General features: G+C 37.4%; 1 protein-coding gene and 1 long non-coding RNA gene across 2 annotated transcripts; one reads left to right on the top strand and one right to left on the bottom strand.

The window, feature by feature from the left end:
• Nucleotides 1-48: 48 nt before the first annotated feature.
• On the bottom strand, nucleotides 49-17,698 carry LOC146458307 (splicing factor U2AF 50 kDa subunit-like). The gene is made up of 14 exons (XM_085090771.1): nucleotides 17,514-17,698; nucleotides 14,788-14,920; nucleotides 13,526-13,558; nucleotides 13,358-13,428; nucleotides 12,424-12,557; nucleotides 11,434-11,550; nucleotides 11,105-11,161; nucleotides 10,514-10,571; nucleotides 9,180-9,283; nucleotides 4,978-5,100; nucleotides 4,694-4,783; nucleotides 4,022-4,166; nucleotides 2,698-2,801; nucleotides 49-1,288 (listed from the first exon to the last, which is right to left on the bottom strand). Exons 1-14 carry the CDS (start codon nucleotides 17,620-17,622, stop codon nucleotides 1,154-1,156), a joined length of 1,413 nt encoding a protein of 470 aa, XP_084946897.1. The 5' UTR covers nucleotides 17,623-17,698; the 3' UTR covers nucleotides 49-1,153.
• LOC146458308 (uncharacterized) lies at nucleotides 5,094-7,967 on the top strand. The gene is made up of 2 exons (XR_014858243.1): nucleotides 5,094-7,528; nucleotides 7,561-7,967. It is a non-coding gene; the product is annotated as an uncharacterized LOC146458308 (long non-coding RNA).
• Nucleotides 17,699-19,620: the final 1,922 nt, after the last annotated feature.

Raw genomic sequence — 19,620 nt, 5'->3', positions numbered from 1 at the left:
TTAGGAATATCATCGTTCTCGAAATCGTCTTGCAGTTTCTTCAATACAAACCGTGAAAAAGTTGCTTGAATTCAAGCTACCACTGGACTAACTCAAAACGCGTTTGATATCTATATAATATTACCTTTTACTCACACTTTCAACGTATCGTTAAATCTTAAGCTGTGCAATGTACGTGAAGTTCAAAACTCCTTTCGAGACAGAAGGCCCACCAAGGCGGAAAGTAAATTACACGTGTAAACCCTGGTTTGGTGCATCAGTATGCGACACTGAGCACTGATTTGTTCAATAAGCTGAAGATGGAAGACTATGTTACCGCTGAATGTGATTAGTTTGCGATGTTTAAGTACCCAGCCGCTGTCGGTCGCATGTATAACTAAGTCAAGCACCTCACTGATTTTACTTTTGCCAGATTCGATAGGTTTGGAAATTAGCTTTACTTCGGGTTCAGAGAATTTCAATTAAAAGTTCAAAGAACAAAATTAATAAATTACAACATATAACAAGTAAAATGTAATGAAACAAACAGGCATAAAGGGTTAAACTGCGACCACGCTCTACGTTTAATTTTGTGCCTTCCGAGACATAGCTTCTCGTTATCTCTTTCCTCTGGGAAATCTGCATAAGAGCGGCCTGACTGCAGGTTTAAAGGTTCATTGTATACAAAGCAGCAACGAGGAATCCGGTTGTCTTGAAAACCAAAGGGAAAACCAAATTGGTTTAGAAAAAGGGTTAGTTCAAGACAACAGTATCCAAGAGGAACATGACACTACTCGTAAGAGTCTATTGTATACAAAGCAACAGCGAGGAATTGCCTTATTACAGTAGACTCGGGTTGTCTTGACAACCCAAGGGGAACCAAAATTAGTTTTAGTAAAAAGTATGAGTTCAAGACAACAGTATCCAAGGGGAACATGCTATTGGTCGCAAGAGTCTATTGTATACAAAGCAGCAGCGAAGAATCGCCTTATTAAAGAAGACTCCGGTTGTCTTGAAAACCAACTGAGGGGAACCAGAATTAGTTCAAAAAAAGCGTGAGTTCAAGACAACACTATCCACGGAGAACATGCTACAACTCGCAACAGTCTACTGTATTGCATATTACGATTGTAACAAGAGAAGACCACAATCGCTACAAGCACGCTGTCAACAGTTAAAGGAACTCTTTCCGGTGATACATTTCTGGCTGATAGAATGACGTCACAACCACACGGTTGGCGAACTTGCGGCCGGCAAGGGACTGGGCAGCATTTTTCGAGTCATCGGGTGACCCGAACTCGACGTATATCTGAAAGGGAATATCAGAATTTGTTAGTTGAGGTCTCTATAATTAGAAAATTAGTTTGTTGAATCTTTTATGGCAACTGTCCATCATTTCCAGAGCGGTTTCAAAGTTGAGTTAAGGCTAAGTTTGCGAGTTCAAACTAATTTTCTAGATCGGGGCCGGGTTGTTGGAAAGCCGATTAACGCTAATCCACGATTAAAAGTTAACCGAGGTTTTCAGCTCGCTCGTTAAAAATGGTTTTATAGGCTAATTTCGAGCTAAAGGTAAAGTAAAGTCTAAGTAAAAACTGAGGGCCAAGAGTCTTTTGGAAGAATCTTCATTGATAAGCAATTAAACTCGAGCCAAAGTTTGCGTTAATCCAGGATTAGCTTAATCTGGCTTTGAACAACTGGCCAGACCCGTCATTTCGTGAACAGAATGCACCAATTTGAAGGGTAAGTTTTATCCACCATTTTCGGAGTGATTAGTTTTCAATATTTTGCAGCACCATCCCTTCAAAGTACCGTATTCTATTGATCGTAGTAGCACTTTAACAGACTGGCCGACCAGTTCTGGCAAATGGAAAGCACATAAAATATCTTTGCTTACAAACAAAATGCTCCCAGAACACCAAGATCGTCACATGCTGAATACCACATCTTTTTTTAATTTCATGCCCGATCTTAAAAACAATACCAATACTTTCTTAACGCATTTTATACTCAATCTTGTAGACAGGACACACCGAAAATTCCATGCAGACATTAAGTATTAATAATGGTAATTGAATTGAGTGAAGTGCAATTTGGTTTGAAATCATACGCGAATGAGTGCGCAGTGCGAGTTCGATTTGAAATGACAAGTATGATTTCAGACCAAAATTGCACTCCACTCAGTTCAATTATCACTTTATTACATCCATTTTAAAATCACAGTTTTTTGTCAATATTAATATTTATTATTTATCCACTTCAGGAAACCTGGCTTTTTCTGGAAAAGGAGGAATTTGGGGAACAGAAATTTCAAAATTTTCCCCTCTAATAACTATATTTGGTCTATATTTTTCTGCAATCTGATTGGCCAGTGCATGTAAGCCATGAAATTTGATTGGTGATTATTATTTCATAATCAATTTGAAGTGCTACAAAAGGATTCAATTTAGAGCAAAAAATGGTGCGATTGATGAATAAATCGCACGGTTGAGAGCCAATCGGATTGCAAGGGTCACCAGTGATTTTAAAATGGGTGTGATAGAACGTATGCAACAAATCCCAAGGGATTCCAATGACAATGGCGTGGTGACCATGTGGTTTACCACAACAAACCCAGCTAATGAGAACTCTCTTGTTGACGGTACACCAACATGGCGGCGTTGACGTCACGTGCATACGCTCCATAAAGTATTAAAATCAGTTTGAGTTCAACCCATTTACCTTGCCGCAGCCAGGTGGTTCGAAATCTTCCACTGGTCTGGGTATTTCCAAGCTTACAACTGTACCATACTTCGAACATTCGGCGCGGACATCTTCGTAAATTTCTGCAAAAAAAAAAAGCAATTCATGAAAATTTAGAAATGAATGGCTTAAACATGATATACTGAATATTCAGGAATTGATGATATTAATCAAAAGCCCCATTCACAGCAACAAAACATGATAAATTAAACCAGGTTTAACAAAATGGTCAAAGTGAAAATTGGTAACAGAAAGTTGAACCATTGGCTTTGACATAAGATTCAAGTAAACTTTTAATTTATGCTTTCGTTTGTGCTAAATCTGTAGCCGAAAAAAATCCGAAAGCAGCTTTTATGAAGGAAAGAATTTTAAACTGTGTTAAATAAACAGCTTTTAAATGCGTTTAAGCCTTGGTTTAAATGGGGCATAAGTTTGTTTGGTTAAAAAGTATCGGAAATATTGTTACTATTGTAAGTAATGTAGGTATTGTAAGTATTGTTAGTGTCAGCATTGTAAGCGTAGTAAGTATTCTTAGTAGTGCAAGTATTGTTAGTATCGTAAGTAGCTATTACTAAGTAGTGTTTAGTATTGTAAAAATAAAAAACTAACTAAGGGCGCGTTTTTTTATTCACAATTCTGGAATGAGAATGGCCAGAATATAAAATGCGCGCGTTTTTCTATTCTGCATTCCTATTTCGGAATGGACAGAATGCCATTCCATCCATTCTGCTGCCAGGGGCAGAATGAGCAGAATGTTGCGAATGAAAATCCAAGATGGCGGACGGCGAGATGAGCGCTGCGGATTCAAATACGTCTCTACCGGAGAAAAAATCAGGTTACACTTTTGGACACAATGAAACATTGCTTCTAATTTCATTGTACCAAAAGTAGGAGGTTTTTTTCAGTGATGTTTCGTACAAGAAAAGGGCAATTTGGCAAATGATTGCCGACGACATGAAGAAAAATGGCTACTCTCGGTCGGCAGTAAACTGCGAGAACAGGTAGAAATGCCTTACATCTTCGTTCCAGGCGTTTTTTTATGCAGACAATCCGAGTTATTCCTAGCATTCCGTACCAACCATTCTTATTCCAGAATTGTGGATAAAAAAACGCGCCCTAAATGAAAATAGTTTGTTTGGTTGTTGGAAGTGAAGGCCAAGTGAATGATTTGATGTGTTGGTTATTGCTGGGAATAAAATCTTGTAAAATCACTACAATGAGCTTCCTTGCATGGGGACAATTCCGTTTGGCAGTGAAGGTTCCATGACCAGTTGCATGTCACTATTTCAAACTACAGCTGTACCTTCATATTCTTCGTCATCCATGAGTTCGTCTGTTTCAACCATGTTCATGAGACAAAGCACTTCTGTAGCGGCACTGTGAAGGTTAGCTGTCATGTCCAGTCCAGGGATTTGCATCTGAGCTGGGATCATGTTCATTGCAGCCGGCTATAACAATGCAAAGTGTTTAATCACTGCACTTATATCAGCACAAAATTTGAAGAAATTGGGCAATATATCATCTGCCATGGCATTTCAAAGCTTTCCTGCACAAAATAACAATTCTACTCACGCAAATTACAATAAAGTGAACTTGGAACTTTATTTTATGTGGCACCCCACTTAGCTAAAAGCTACTTTGCAAGAAGCCCACCAATAAACAAAAAGCATTACAAAGACAAAAAGAAAGAAACCAAAAAAGAAACAAACCAAAAAAGTGAAAAACTATATCTGATTTAAACTTTTTCTCTTTCATATGACCCAAATTTTCTGCCTGCGTAGAAGTAACAATCCACCTACAGCTGTACCTGATTTCGGACCTAAAGGGTAAAACCTATACCATATTTCAGACCAAAACTGGTCAAAACACAAACCCTTGAGAGCTACATGTACACACGTACATGTATGTAGGCCTCCTCCCCTCCCCTCCACTCTCCCAAACCACCTTGGGATGCGAAATGCCACATACTACTTACATTATTCATATTGGTCTTGGCACCAACACTCGCTCTCTGGACAATCAACTTCTTCTCTCCAAGCTGCATGCCATTCAGTCCTGTGATGGCCTAAATTAGAAATGTAAAAGATATGCCACATTTTACAAAGACAGTTAACTTGGATATGCTACTTTATGCAGAAATTTAGTTGAGATGTTAAAAGAAACTGGGCAACGTCATGTTCACAGGCAGTCAATTTCCCCGTTGCACAGCCCTTAGTGAAACCCGACAGTAAAGACGATAAACCTTAACACCTAACTTACCACATCTGTAACCAAGAGATCCACGTATTCGCAAAAGGCGTAACCTTTCGAGAGACCAGTTGCACTGTCTTTCACTAAATTAAAGGCTTTAAGTTCACCAAATGATGCCAGCAGCTCTTTAACCTGTCAAGGAGGAAGTAGAACCAACCAAACTTTAGTTACCCTAATGCAACTTAGATATCCTAAAATACAAACAAAGTCTGCTACTTCTACCCAAGCTAATCTGCATGATCGTTATCTACGGGGTGAAATTTTTATTGTCTAGCCCTTCACCTACAAAAAGTAAAACTTGTATTTTAGACAAAAAACGCAGTGCAACTGCAAGCTATGCTCCATGACTTTCACTCAAACGTTACACTTAAGGAACAATTTCATGCCGACTCTAACATTAGAATCACCTTGCATTGCACTCAATTAAAACTATCGTTCATGTTTTTATAGAGTAAAGCATGTTCTTGACAACCAATACCACGACAACAGTTGACACAAACATCAAGGAACCCAACTTTTGCATTTGTGTGGTTTTCAGAGAGGAAGGGTAGACAAAAAACCAGGCAGACTAGCTTGGGTATGAAGTGGCACAAACCCTAGCTAATAGTTCATCATGTTTCAAGTTTACTAGAGCGGAACAAGCGCTCAAGTGAACCTTGGTCAGGTGATGACTTGAGGTGTTTCATGATATAAACACAACATCTCAAGAGGTAGTGACTCAGAAATGGCTTTGAAATTAGAGGCAAGGCAATGGGCTATTCTATCAGCAGTAGTCAAAAAGAAGGCGAGAAAGAGAAAAAAGGAGTAAACTACATTGTTAGATGATGTAAATTGTTCACAGTCCATTACAAAAACACTGAAATCCTTCAAATTCTCATGTGCAATTAGCCGATTACAAGAAAAGGTTATACATATATTGAATTTCTTTTTAAAATCTCGCAAAAATGATGAACACATGTACAGCTGCAAATTAAATTTTCAATTAAACCTTCATTTTTTGATGCACTATCAGGAAAAAATATGGATGACTTGTTTTGATAGCAGCATGACTTTAGTTGATTGTTCCACAATATCTGCCAGGAGTGTGTGTTAAAGCAATAATTATACACAAGCCAAACCAGTAAAATCAAAGCCATTTTCCTCGACAGAGATGACACACCTTCATCAAAGTTTCTACTTGCGAGAGTTGCCACATTATTTGACCCTTTAAGCCCCAAAAGAGACCAGAGTGTAATTTCTCTTAGTGATGTCAATACCAAACAATGGAGGTCACGAGAATTAAGGGAACAATCAGTTAGATAAACCATTTAATGCTTAATAATAAGCTTCCTTAAGGACTGTGCCTACATTTGTTACTGCGCATATGTTCTGGGCATCTCGAGATACTCGGGTTTCCTATGAGTGGTGCCTACTAATACAGGGATATTTTTGCGCGGTTTAAAACTATGTGGAGAAAGCAGAACTTAGCAAGTACTCTTGGTACCTAAAAAGAAAATTGAGGGTAACCATGCATTTTTCAGATATAATAAAGCTTCAATTTGGAAAAAAACGCCACACATTGCTTTGTATTGTACAGCTTTTAAGAATAATTGCTGCTTAATTATCTCTAAAAAATGCGTGGTTACTGACAATTTTTTGTTTTTGGATTCCAATAGCCCTTGCGAAGATCTCCTTTTCCGCACAGTCATAAACTGCACAAAAATACTTCAGTATTAGTAGGCAACCTCCTTAACACAGATACACTGTAATGAGTATTTTGGAGACCAATGATGAGAATCTGAATGCCGAGGGTTACACAGACCCTGGACTGCGAGATAAAAAAATCAATTAACAAATCCCACAGACCAGAAGAGAGTGACTATAACAAGTTAAGAGAATGTTTGCTTGATATAAGTCTTTCAAGAAATGAAATGGTCTTCATGTACATGTATCCCACATACATGCATTCCATTAGCCCATAAATATTTCTCAATTTTGGATAAAAAAAAATTTTTTTTCTTGACTGAAACTACACGGAACTTAACAAACATTACTTTCAAGAAAGCTCACATTATTGTAAATTGCAGCTACCATTTTGGAGAGTGGGTCTTTTGAATTGCAAAATACTGCAAGCTCCAATTGACTTATGCTACCCCACAAGAGAAACTGAACAGAAGGTGGTTCATGTCTGTCAGAGATTGTTGTAAGGTCTTAAGTGAACTCAGCAGTGCATACATCACTCTGTCAAGCCCTCCTTCCACACACTTGATGCAGAAGAACTTGCCTTTAGCCAGATTTGATGACCATTTTAGGCCCCCCTAAGCTAGGGATCAAATGAGGGGGAAATAAAATTCAAATACGTCAGTCTTGTTTGAATCACTATTGATTACACCTCACCAATAACCTTTGAACTTTTCTCACCACGAATCAATCATAAAGAGGACTTGTTTTACAATACTGTCACTATTTTCTTTTAAAAAATTCAAAATGAAAACTAAGCAATAACATTAGCAAATGACTTCTGATGTCTCCATGACACATTTCACATCCCAAACACATGACCAACACATTAAGGGACAGTGTAGAACCAAATTAGCCGCTAAACATTCGAAGAATAACTTGGAGTGTACACTGTAACACCTTTGGGTATGAATTTTTTTAGGCCTCACCTGAAATCTTTAACAGCAATAATGTAAAATGTATTACATCCCATGCATTGTGTATGCACAATAATTTTGTGCTCAGGAAAGATGTAATGAGATATCAAAAGATTGGGGCTAATTTCACTGCTTATTTTCATTTTCAATTTTCTTCTGGAAACTTTATAACGCTAGCCACCACAGATGCTGGCTGTTTTCCTCTGTTATGTGCAAAACAAAGAAATCTTTGGAAGTACCAATAATTATTATTTGAGAGTTTTGCTCAAATTGTCTATAAACTGCTTCAGTTGCTTCTTGTTGCTAAAAGGCATCTGAAACGTCCCTTATCAAGTTAAACATTTGCGATAAAAAAGTTTTCGGGGGACCCATGTGCATGAATTAATTTTCTATTGTTAAATGTGCCCTCCGAAACTGACCAAGCCACAAACTACTGGAAGTGAATTTAACGACTGGGGAAAACCACACACTGTATGAATGTTACGAGGTCTTATGTTTTCATGTTGTGCTGTGAAAAACAGGCTCACCTGGGTGTATTATTCATTAAACAGCACACTTTAAAGAGTGACTTTGCATATCAAGTAAATTGCAAGCATTAAATCTTATAAGTCCACCCCATTGGTCAAAAATTATACATTGTATGAAAACGACTACAACTATAAAAAAAAAAAATAATTTGGTCTCTGAAAACTATGGACTTCCATGAAAAAGCTAAATTTGGAAATTCTTCCAGCAATTCTTCTGATTCAAAAGAGATAGGTATGTTATTCCAAATGGTCCACAAGTGCCCCCCTAACAGAGGGTCACTATGCGTTGATTTCCTAAAAGAGAAAAGCTGAAAAAGAAAGGTGCCGAGTTCTGTCTTTGAAAAGCCGAAGGTGGTATGATGATCTAGAGAAAAAAGCATTGCTGAAAAGAAATGGCTGAAAAAACAAAAATAGGATTTTGGCATTAGTTTGATGATTGAAATTCCTGCAAGACAAAAAATCTGGTCTTGATTTTTCCCGAGAAGCCATCTTGCTGAACCTAACTGTGGACAAAATAATCTATACATTCTGTGCATAGTCCAAGGAACATTCCAAATATAACTTTTTTTTGTTATTTCATGTGTCAATATTTTAGTTGCATAGTGCTGATGAATTAAAAAAAAAACTTCCAAATTTCAAAACGTGACGTGTTCAGATTGTGGTTTAAATTTCCTGTTCACTTAGCCATACACATAACTTATATTTTTTTTCTGTGTGAATAAAGGCGATGCTGTTTTGATTCCAGGAGGAAAAAAAGAATAAAGTTAGCTTAGGCAGCTCAATATTTAGCATGAGAGAAAAGAGTGATTGTCCCATCAAAATTATTAAATCCTAACCAGAAAACAATCGCAGCAAGGAAACTATTTTTGTTACAAAGGAACAAAGCAATTCACTTCTCTCTCAAAGCTTGTTAAGAAATCAAGATTATCCATGATGAGCCATTTTCAAGGAAAAGGTTGTATCATTGTTTATGTCACAATGATAACTAACGCACAGGAGTGCAGGGTGCAGTCTCTCCCAGTCTTCTAACCAACTGTACACCTCTTACCTGGTCTTCATTCAAGTAGTTTGGCAATCCTCCAATGAAGATCTTGTGAGGAGAATCGGGCACAACAGTTGAAACCACACCTGGGACGTGAATGGTCGCTGTTTCTGTCGCAAACAAACAAGGGTACATTGTCAGGGGAAGCAATCAACAGGGCTGTCATTAAGGGGCATAGTCACTTCTTTTAAGGCAGTGTCACTTCGAATAGACCAATCTCAATAATTATATTAAAATTTCTACCTAGCTGCCAGGCTTGGGGAATAAAACAACAGAAATTTTACTGAGGTTCAGAGATGGATAATTAATTTCTTTTTTTTAATTCCTTTAAGTCTCATAGCCAAGCTAGAATTTTAACATATCAAAATTGGTCTTGAAAGAATGTCTGAATCGGCAGAAATGTTAAAATAGTCCAGTTGAATGTTAATAATCAAGGAAATGAACATTAACCCTTTCCTGACCAAATTTTTTAGCCCATTTTTCCAAAATGGTAAAGAAAAACCCGCTTGCTAATGTCATATACTGTTTAAAAGGTCTTGATGAGTGTAATTCATTTCTAAAATCAGGACAACTGAAGAAAGTCAGGTCTTCGATAGAAATGGCTTTAAAACACGAAAATTAAAACTACAAAATTTCACCGATCGACTCATGTGATAGGTATACCTCAAAACTGTAGCTTATTTTGCAGTTTTTAATACACAGAACACTCTAAGATGTGTGAGACTCTGTAAATGCATTAAACAAAAATATTCAACAAATCATAGGGGTGGCAAACGACATCGTAGAAACCAGAGCGTACCATTTTTGTCCTTTGACAAAATTTCACTGTAATTGAGCAAATACTGGCCAAGTGGGTCTCGGGCAGGAAAGGGTTAAAAGTCAACTATCTTAATGTTTCTTAATGATATGCTAGGACAAGCATGCTTAAAAACAGTTTCTTCCATAGGATAGTGGACAGCTGGAATACCTTGCCTTGTGAAACTCACTATGCATCTAGAGTAGACATTTTTAAATCTAAACTTGTAAATTTTGTAATGAAAATGTAAATAGGATTTTTTTAGTATATTTAAATTTAATTTTAGTTACTTAGTCTTACTATTTCTTATATGTAACTTGTACAGTACTCATTTTTTTAATGAGGTGATTTGTTTTTATATGGGTTCTTTTACAAATTGTCCTTATGGCCATCTTTCCATATTTTCCTTGTTGATTAATTAATTGATTAATAGTCATTAAATTGCAATAAATAATTAAATAATAAACAAATTCTCTGGAATAGTTCCATAAGAAATATACAGAGAATATACATATTGATTTCAGGTTTAAAGAGCGAACATTACCAGACATTCCAGGAATAGGTTGGTAGTCCTTGGGTCTTCTTATCTTCAATGATTGACCCTAAAATGTATCACAACATTCTCATGTCACTGACTGTACATTTATTTGTAATAATACAAGTACCCTTCTCGTAACTGCCCGGTCATTTCAGTTGGTACAAGGGTACTACCAGATTGCCGCACAAAAGGTTATACGTCCAAAACTTGGCTTGACAACCAAGCAGGATCTTAACTCATTTTAAAGCTAATTTAGAAATACTGATTTACCGCTTTATAATTGAGAGGGAGGTTTATTAATATAGAGCTTTTATGGTACATGACACTAAGTTCAGGAAATGTGAGCAAGCAAGTCATAATAATACATGTACATATTGGTTTTGGTTTTTCTTCCATATGTGTACATGTAAACAGAGCAAAACTACTTTTGAACCAGCCACAGTGTGGAATAGCAAACAGTCATTTACTTTTGACACTCCACTTAAAACTGTCCTATCAGTGCACTATTGTTAATGCTTCACTCACTAACTGATACATTGTTTGCTATTAAGTTATTTCATTTACAGTCTGGATTGTAGAGCTCTTATGGTACAGTACCTCTAATATGATGCCATCAAAAGCCATTGCTTGAGTGGTCTCTTCAACAGAACGAAGCTGAATGGGATATAATTATGTGAAATAATTATGTCAAAAGTACACAGAGAGAATACATTAATAGGTTTGACAAATACATATAGGTGGAATTGTTGGAAAAGGTTTACACTGTTTTAATTGTACATGTATCAGTATAATGAACACATCAATGTAACTATAACAATTTAATACAAAAATATCACAATGAACCTCAATACTGACTTGTTTATGGTGGATACGAGTACATACATGTAACCTTATGACAAATTCACAACAAAGCAAAGTGATCTTACCTCAATGAAAGCAAAGTTCTGTTCTAAGTTGATTTGTGCAGCAATCACAGGGTTACCAGGAGCTGTGTTTAATTTTGCTTCTTGCATTTTGGCATTGAAGAATTCTATCATCAAACTCTGAAATCACATACAAAATATAATTTTCTGATGTTAGAGTTAACATTGATGCTACGTTTGCTGGCTTAAAAATGTATAAAGCTGAGAACTACTGTGAAAGCTCTGCAAGTGTACTTAGCCCCCATGGGGCTTATTTTATTGCAGGCTTCAAGTAGGGCATTTTTTCCATTAGATTGGAGGCCTCAACAGAGAAGAAGAGAGGGAGGCGTTGTGCCTAGATTCAATTAGGATGCCTTAGGGAGTTCACCCAGGAACTACTAGGTGCTACTACATTTGCATTCCGCGTCCCTATATAAGCTGAATTTTTCCAGCATTTTTTTTTGTTACAAGTTTTTGGTATGTGTGTTCTACGAGCTGTTATTTTCTCTGCAGAGTTTAGCGCTCTTCACCATTGTATTTTACTTGCAAGTTTTTTAATTGCCATAGTTTTGTAAGTATTGCTCTAAGTTGTCTACTTGCACATTTCAGTTTGTTAATTTCACATAGGTCTTATTGCTTTTTTCACTTTGTGAATTTCTTTGTTAATTTCAGTTTTTATTTATTTCAGTTGAATCACTTGTCACTTGTCATCTTCACTCGTATTTCATTGTTTATTAAAGTGCATTCATCCTGTGGCTTTTAATTTTCGAGTTTGTGGCAGCGACGGCTTCAGCCAGCCACAGGAGGGTTTTCTGAATTATGAAATTTAAAACCACCGACTACAACTAAAAAAAATACAAGGTCATTATGATTTATACCCTAACTGAAAAATACTTCTGCTAATTTAAGAGTGACCAAGTTGTTCTACACTCCACTACACTAAGAGAGGGGAGCCTAGGGGTCTCTATAGAGGATTAACAGAGCCCTGCTAGCATTTGAACAATGTTAACCTACCTCTGTTATTCCAAAAGGTATGTTTCCAACATACAATCTACGGGCCTGCCGTGTCATCTGACTTCCTTGTGGTAAACTGCTCACTGTTCCCCCAGGAACCGGCCCACCTGCATTTACTGGAATCTGCCCTTCCGCTATTGGGATAAATAATAATAGAGACCATTGAAGCAATAAGATGCTTAAAAATACAACTGTACAAGATATATGCTTGTATTTTTAAGATAAAACTAGTGAGCAGCATGTCTGCGAACTCTTACAGTTGTAAAACAATTTCTTTTCTCTTACGCATTTCCCGGGGGGGGGGGGGGGGTGTTACTTGGGTTCAGTTTTGCTGGGTATGTGCCGCTGGCCTCTCAGAGTCCCTGCCCCATTATAGTCTATTTTGTGGCCAGTTATAGACCCCATCTTAGTCACTTTTGGGAAAATGTAATTTTCGCGATCCCAACTAAGTCACTTTCTATTTATGCATCTACTTCGTTCTGGACTGGTGGTTTTGTGCTATTGTGTAACTGGTTAATATTGAAGTTGTGATTTCAAGAATGGAATGTAATGCAAGGTGATTGTTACATTTAACAAACAACAACTTTCCGAACTTTTTAACCGAGACCATTTTGAATCCCTACTTAATAGAATTTTCTTACCCCAAAAAACCGAAAATGTGCGACCCCATTCTAGTAACTCTATTGAAAATTCATCCCCATTATAGTCAATCCAGTCGTGAAAATGCAACCTCATTCAGCGGCACTTCCTCATTAGAATAACATTTACATTACGTAAAACCGCACCTACACTAGCGGATTTACATGTAGGAAACAGGTGAAAAGGTGTGCAAGGTGTTACATATTTTGTGCCTGACATAATTTTGGGGCCCACAGTTTTCGCTAACTGAAATCACTGAAATCACGGCATGATGATTTTAACAATAATTATGTACCTCTCATAGCTTTATACTGCATAGGTGTCATGTGCTCATATCCGATTGGAGGTCTGTCCCACAAGCTTTCCCTAAAAGAACAAATCATTGGTCCATCTCGAAACAATGTGCCAAAAACAATTTTACAAAATAAAGAGCAATTTAAACAGACTCATGTTACTTTAATACCTTTTTCTTCTTCTTCTTGGTGGAGAAGGTGACCTGTTATGTGGTATAGAAAAAGAGATATGAAATAACATAATGAACATGCATAATGTAATTCCCTGATCAAGAAGCAAGCTTTAAAATTAATATAGGCAGGTCTGCCATTTTACTGTAGTTTTGAAGATGGCTTTACAGGAAAATGCATGTAAGCTGGTCACAAAATAATGAAAGAATGTCTCCCAAGACTGTTAGAGTTACAGCTTGTAGTTTATTTACACCTGTACCTCATATCTGATTGGTGTTCTTTCCCAACACAATTGACATTTTCAGAAATAATTCTAGTGTTCACAGTTTTCTTACTCGCACAGTAAGAGGGCTGTGTCAAGGGGATTTAAAACTGAGCTGAAACTGAGATTAAAGATCTTTTATGATTCACAAAATACTCCTACAAAAACACTGTAAACACTGTAAAACACTAAGAGAAAGTTGTCAAGTGATTTTCTCAAAGGGAAAACAAACCATAATCATAAAGACATAAAGGAATGTGAATACCTTATTGCATTATCATCACATATTTTCGCATTTTATTCGTGTCTCTTAGGAATTCTTTTTAAAATTTATGGTCGTTCTTTTTTCATTCATTCTTGACTAGATAATGGCGTTAAGCAAACGTCGAAACATCGTCGCATTTGAAACTTTTAACCAAGATGGTATTAAACTTTTCAATTTTATCACAATGTTTTACGGTTTAATTAGTTAAATTGTTTAACAAATCTCTTCTTCTACGTAAAGGAGGGACTTGAAAAAATAGGCCAAATTTTTCATGTTGCAATCCAGTGTATTAGTTAGTACACAGCATGTATACAGCTAACAACAAAACTGGACTGTTACTTTTAGGTCTCCATTGTTGTAAGTGTGAACTTTGAGCTTTTCAAAGAGTCTCAAAAAAATAGCTGACAAAGTCCCTTGAAGTACTATTGACAGCCCTAAATGATGTACTTATGGAAACAGGCTTTTAGCCACAAATTGAAAGTTGGGCGTCCGAGGAGCATGTAAATGTTGTAATCTTTTTTAAAAGGTTAGGTGAATTTTAAATGCATTTCCCCAAAAATGGGGCATAAGACACCTGGACCCTTCTGGCTAAAACATTGGCTGGAAATAAAATGTGAGATCTTCTTTTGTCAGGTTTGATACTCTTGCACCCGACTTGAACCCATCAGGAAGGGACTATTGTACACCATAGATTTTTGTAATTTTCTGCAATTCTTTTGTGTGTCTGTTTTTACCTCCCTCCCCTGTTTCTGTCTCTCCCACCACCAAAATTTCTCTGTTCTCTGCGATCTCTGTTAGGGCTCCTGGATCTCGATCTTGACCTCCGTCTCCTATCACGTCCCCTGTCTCTGTCTCTTGGTCTGTCACCTTTCAACACAGAATACAAATGTACATGTAAGTACTACATGTAACCTCTTACCTAAGGCACTCACTGAGTTGTAAGTACCAATCATTAGTTTAATGACCCACCAAACAAACTGAATCACACACAAGTTCCACACCACATTCTCAACCTTGTTGGACTCAATCGGAACTTGATTTGTTGAGTTGTCAAGAACTTAGGCTCATCTGCTCCAAAGCTCTCGTAACTGATATAAGTTATTTCACTTGTTTTCATATTTATCGTGACGTCAGTTGTGAGGTTTTTACACCGAGGATGAGCCAGAACTTAACTCTTTTGTTTGATGCTCTCTTAAAGAGATTGAACTTTTGGAAAGTCTTTTTCAATTACCACAACCTTTGTCATCTATGTCAACAGGGAATAATATGGTGTGTAACCTACAAGTTGTAGCTAACAGTTGCAACTAACAATCAACGCTTAAACTAAATGTGCACCGAATCACTTAAAAGTATCACACCGAGTATAAAACCTCATCTGGAGATTCTCAATGTCAGAGGTAGAATGATATATTTTCGTTTTCATGTAAATGTGTAGTTCCAGAAAATATCCATATCCCCACCACGGAGGGAATTTCACATAGGACCCCCCCACCCCCCAGGATTTTCCATTTTCGATGTATTTTTTTAACCCCCCCCCCCCCCCACCCCTTCGGAAATTCCTCAAATACAGAATACACCCCCACCCCCCTCTGGAAAAGTTTTATTTCAAAAGAACGCCTCAAAAATCAGTTTGATGTGAACATTTTAGAAATATCAAGAACTGCTTACACGAGGAGAAAATATGCGTTATCGAAGAGCGTGCGCGCTGTTCAATTTCACCGGTAGAGTTTGCCAAAAAGCTCTTAATACTGAAATAATTGTTGTGTTTTATATTTACCTGTGGTCATTGACATCACACTTTACCATTAGCTTCCCTGAAGATTTTAAATTTAAATTGTTGGAATAAGTCCGGCAATGCAAAAATGTGTTTTCATTTAATTTGCATATGTCATGTTTACGTTCCTATGCAAATTTGTAGGAGATCAAAAGGATTATCGCTTTAGTTCTACTCAATCAATATTTCTCATGGTAATCATTCAGTCTAGTCATTTTAGTCAATAGTTTTCCTATTGAATCGGAATAGCTTGGACAAAATAAGCATTAGCAGGCCAGGGAGACAAATTGACCTTTCAGATTGTAACTTGAAACCGCAGACGAAATGGAGCCGCAAAACGAAATTAGCATGTTCACGTTCTTATGCAAATTTTGTATGAGATCAATAACGCATTAAAAGGATGGCGAATTGGCTCTATTTTGCTGAATTTTGGCATAGAAATCAAGTTAATAGTTTTGGACTTTGAGTTGAAATACTTTGGACAAAATAAGTTTTAACACGGGTCAGTTTTGACAAACTGATCAATTGATCCCGGGAATTGACCTTTACCCGTAACTTTACACAAAAATAACAAACAATTATTTCAATGTTTTATGTAAAATTGGGGCTTTCACTTTATAGCCATACAAAAGTTTCCCTTTTAAACATTGATACAAATTCAATTGTTGCCAGTGAACAATATTTCTCTACGCAAGGAAGTGTCACAAACAACAGTTTTATAATAACTGAGTCACGCAACGCAGACAAGGATTTCTTGTCTCACTTGGACTACTTCGCTTACAAAGGCTTTTCGGAGAAAGGAACATGTTTTTAATGGAACAAGGGTTTCTTTAAAACAGTTAAACAAAGTTACATCTTCAAGAAAGATCTACGAAGTTGCTAAGTTGGTAAGTTACAATTTTGAACAATTGTGTCTGACATGAACGTGAAGTTGACCCTCTGGAAACTTATCCAACCATTCACCCCTCCTCCCCTCTGGAATTTCCTGGACCATTGACCCCCCCACCCCTCTGGAATTTCCAATTCCCTCCGTGGTGGGGGTATGGATATTTCCTGGAACCACACAATGCAAAAAAAGCTTTTCTTAAGTATAATTTTACCTAAGAGTGGACATAAACATTCTGAATAATATGTAGTATGGGCTATTTTCAGCATGTTCCTTTAGTAAACTAAATTTGGCGTTCATCGTGGGAATTTTGGCATGCACACAAAACGTGCACCAATGATACCCTTGCATACACGTGCCATATACACTCTGCAGAGTGGCTGGAGTAAAAGACTCATGTGAACTTAATCAGAGCTCTGCCAAGAGTGCAAACTCATTTGTTTGACACTTTTTCAAATAGAGTGATTTACTGGTGAGTCTTTTTCGACTGTCACAGTCTCTGCCACCTTGGTGTATATCAACAGGGAATATTTTGACTATTTCAGACTCAAATTTATGTGAACTAGCCAGATCAACGCTCGATCATCGAGTTATCGAGACTTCAAACATAACTCTTTCTTTGGAAGCGTTCTCAAAAAGATTGAAGTTTCGACGACTCTTTTACGACTGTCTTTCTTGTTTACGCCAGGGTTTAGTCCTCTAAATAACATGGGATCAGGGTTTGAAGTCGATAATTTGAAAACTGACAATTACACACATCGTTTGTGTAGTCAAACGTATGCCAAAAATGTTCCACCTACCAAAATCGTCTCTGTTATCTCGGTCATTGTCATATCCCTTTCGAAACCCACTTATTTTCGCACCTATATCATCCTCTAACTTGAATCCATTTCCATCAACCGCTGCCATAACGTACGTACAAAATTTCGAAGCTTTTTCACTCAAAACACATGGACTTTCAACATGGACGACTCTATGAACGAGCGCCTCATGGGATAGATACTGGCATGGAAACGAGGCTCCTTGGCTGAGGGTGGGGTGGGAGTGGGGAAGGGTCCTCCGAAGGGTCCACATTGCCATTTTGCTTTCTGTTTCGAATTCACCAGCAGTTTAGGAATCTCTTTACGCCGATTTACTTTTTAAACTCAGTTAAATGAAAATTGTCACCCTTTCTGGAAAATCTAGCGGGGGGGGGGGGGGGGGCTCATAATACAAAACATAGAAGGCAGACTGATCGTAACGACGAAGGTGGCGACAAAAAAAATGGCTAGAGAATATTCTAACTGAAATATATTTCGGTTTGCAACACAGACCTTCCTCGGGGGCTGAACGAAAAAAAAGAAGTAAGAAACATAAAAGGATCGTTACAAATAACCCATGCATATGACATAGTTGAAAGGAGGGGGGGGGGGGGGTGCGGCTCAGGGCCCGGTGCTTCAAAATCCACGATTAAAAGATAACCGAGGTTTTCAGGGCACTCGTTAAAAACATTTTTAGAGTCTAATTTTAAGCTAATGGTAAGGAAAGTCAAAGTAAAAACTGAGGGACAAAATCTTTTTGCAAAAATCTTGATTGTTTAGTAATTAAGAGAGAATGTCTGTGAAGACCGCGTGATATCAGTAAAATGTGGCACATGCTTCAAAAATTCAAAATCTTCATATTTCGCTCAGAGATACCCTATGATAAGCCAACAAACGTGATATATTTTTTTTGTTCAAAGCTGGCTGTATTTTCAAGAAAATTCTCAAAAACTGTAACGGGCGCCGACCGTCATAAAATGGCGGAAATTAGCGCGTCGAGTAACAACACAAGAACTTCGCTCGTGTAAAGCGCAAAAGGAAGCACGGTTTTTTCAAATTGGTATATTTGTGTATGAGTCATTGGCAAATGATTCAAGTCTAAAACCAGGATTGTTTACCTAACTGGGAATGCCCGGCAAGAGTTTAAAAATCACCAATATTTCATTGTTTAAAAATCTCATTTTGGAGCAGTTTTTCAATAAACATTTTTCCCATGCGGTATAACTCAGAAGCGCTTGAAATTAAGGCTGTGATTAGTGGTAATAGTCTTCTTTTCAAGGATATAAAAATTAGTCTGGGGCTCTTGACTTCTGCACGGAAAAAACACGCTCTATGTCGAGAAAAATCACAAACTCCACTTGTCAACAAACACAAATAATCGAATTAGAGTCTGTTATCGAAGCCAATATTCCAAGCAAATCTTAGTGCTTAGCACCGTATTTGATTTGAAAGTCAACATTACAAGTTTACCTCGCAAAACTTGTGGCTGTAGATTGCTTTTCATCGCCACTCTCCCTTCAAAATTGTTATCTTCCCTTCGACCATGTTTACCAAAGCACAAGTAATCAACAACCATACGTATGACTCCTGCATGAAACATTACAGTTCCTGACAGATTCAACCATATTTGAGTCTCCACGCAGCTATAGCAAATAAGGTAACTCAATTGTACGATTAAGAACGATGATGCGATTATCTATAGTCGCAGAAGAAGAAATTTTGCAGACCGAAGACGCACACAAGAGGAATCGTCTGTAGAATGAGACGATCATGTTTGTCACGCAATGAGACCGAGCGTGCAGGACACCCAACAAAATTAACAACCAGATTATACTTTTTCCGCGGCAGTTTGTCTGCGTTTAAAATCCCCTAGCTGACATGGTACTAAATCTGTTACCAGCTTTTTTTCTTATTGAATGGGATTTTTTAGTACAAATTTTTTACAAGCTGATGCTTTGCACATCGTGCACGTACAGTGGACAGAATGGTACCACTGGGGGGGGGCCCGGCCTTGCCTGACTTTATCGACGAGACTAAAACAACAAAAGAGAACCGCATTTAAAGGCAATTACAATTACTTCTTTTCTGAAAATAAAAAAAAAAAAAC

Source organism: Pavona decussata, unplaced genomic scaffold, assembly GCF_977016875.1.
Source record: "Pavona decussata unplaced genomic scaffold, jaPavDecu1.1 SCAFFOLD_233, whole genome shotgun sequence".
Taxonomy (NCBI): domain Eukaryota; kingdom Metazoa; phylum Cnidaria; class Anthozoa; order Scleractinia; family Agariciidae; genus Pavona; species Pavona decussata.
Note: the sequence above shows the minus strand (reverse complement) of the source record. Positions and strands in the feature narration are given on the sequence as shown.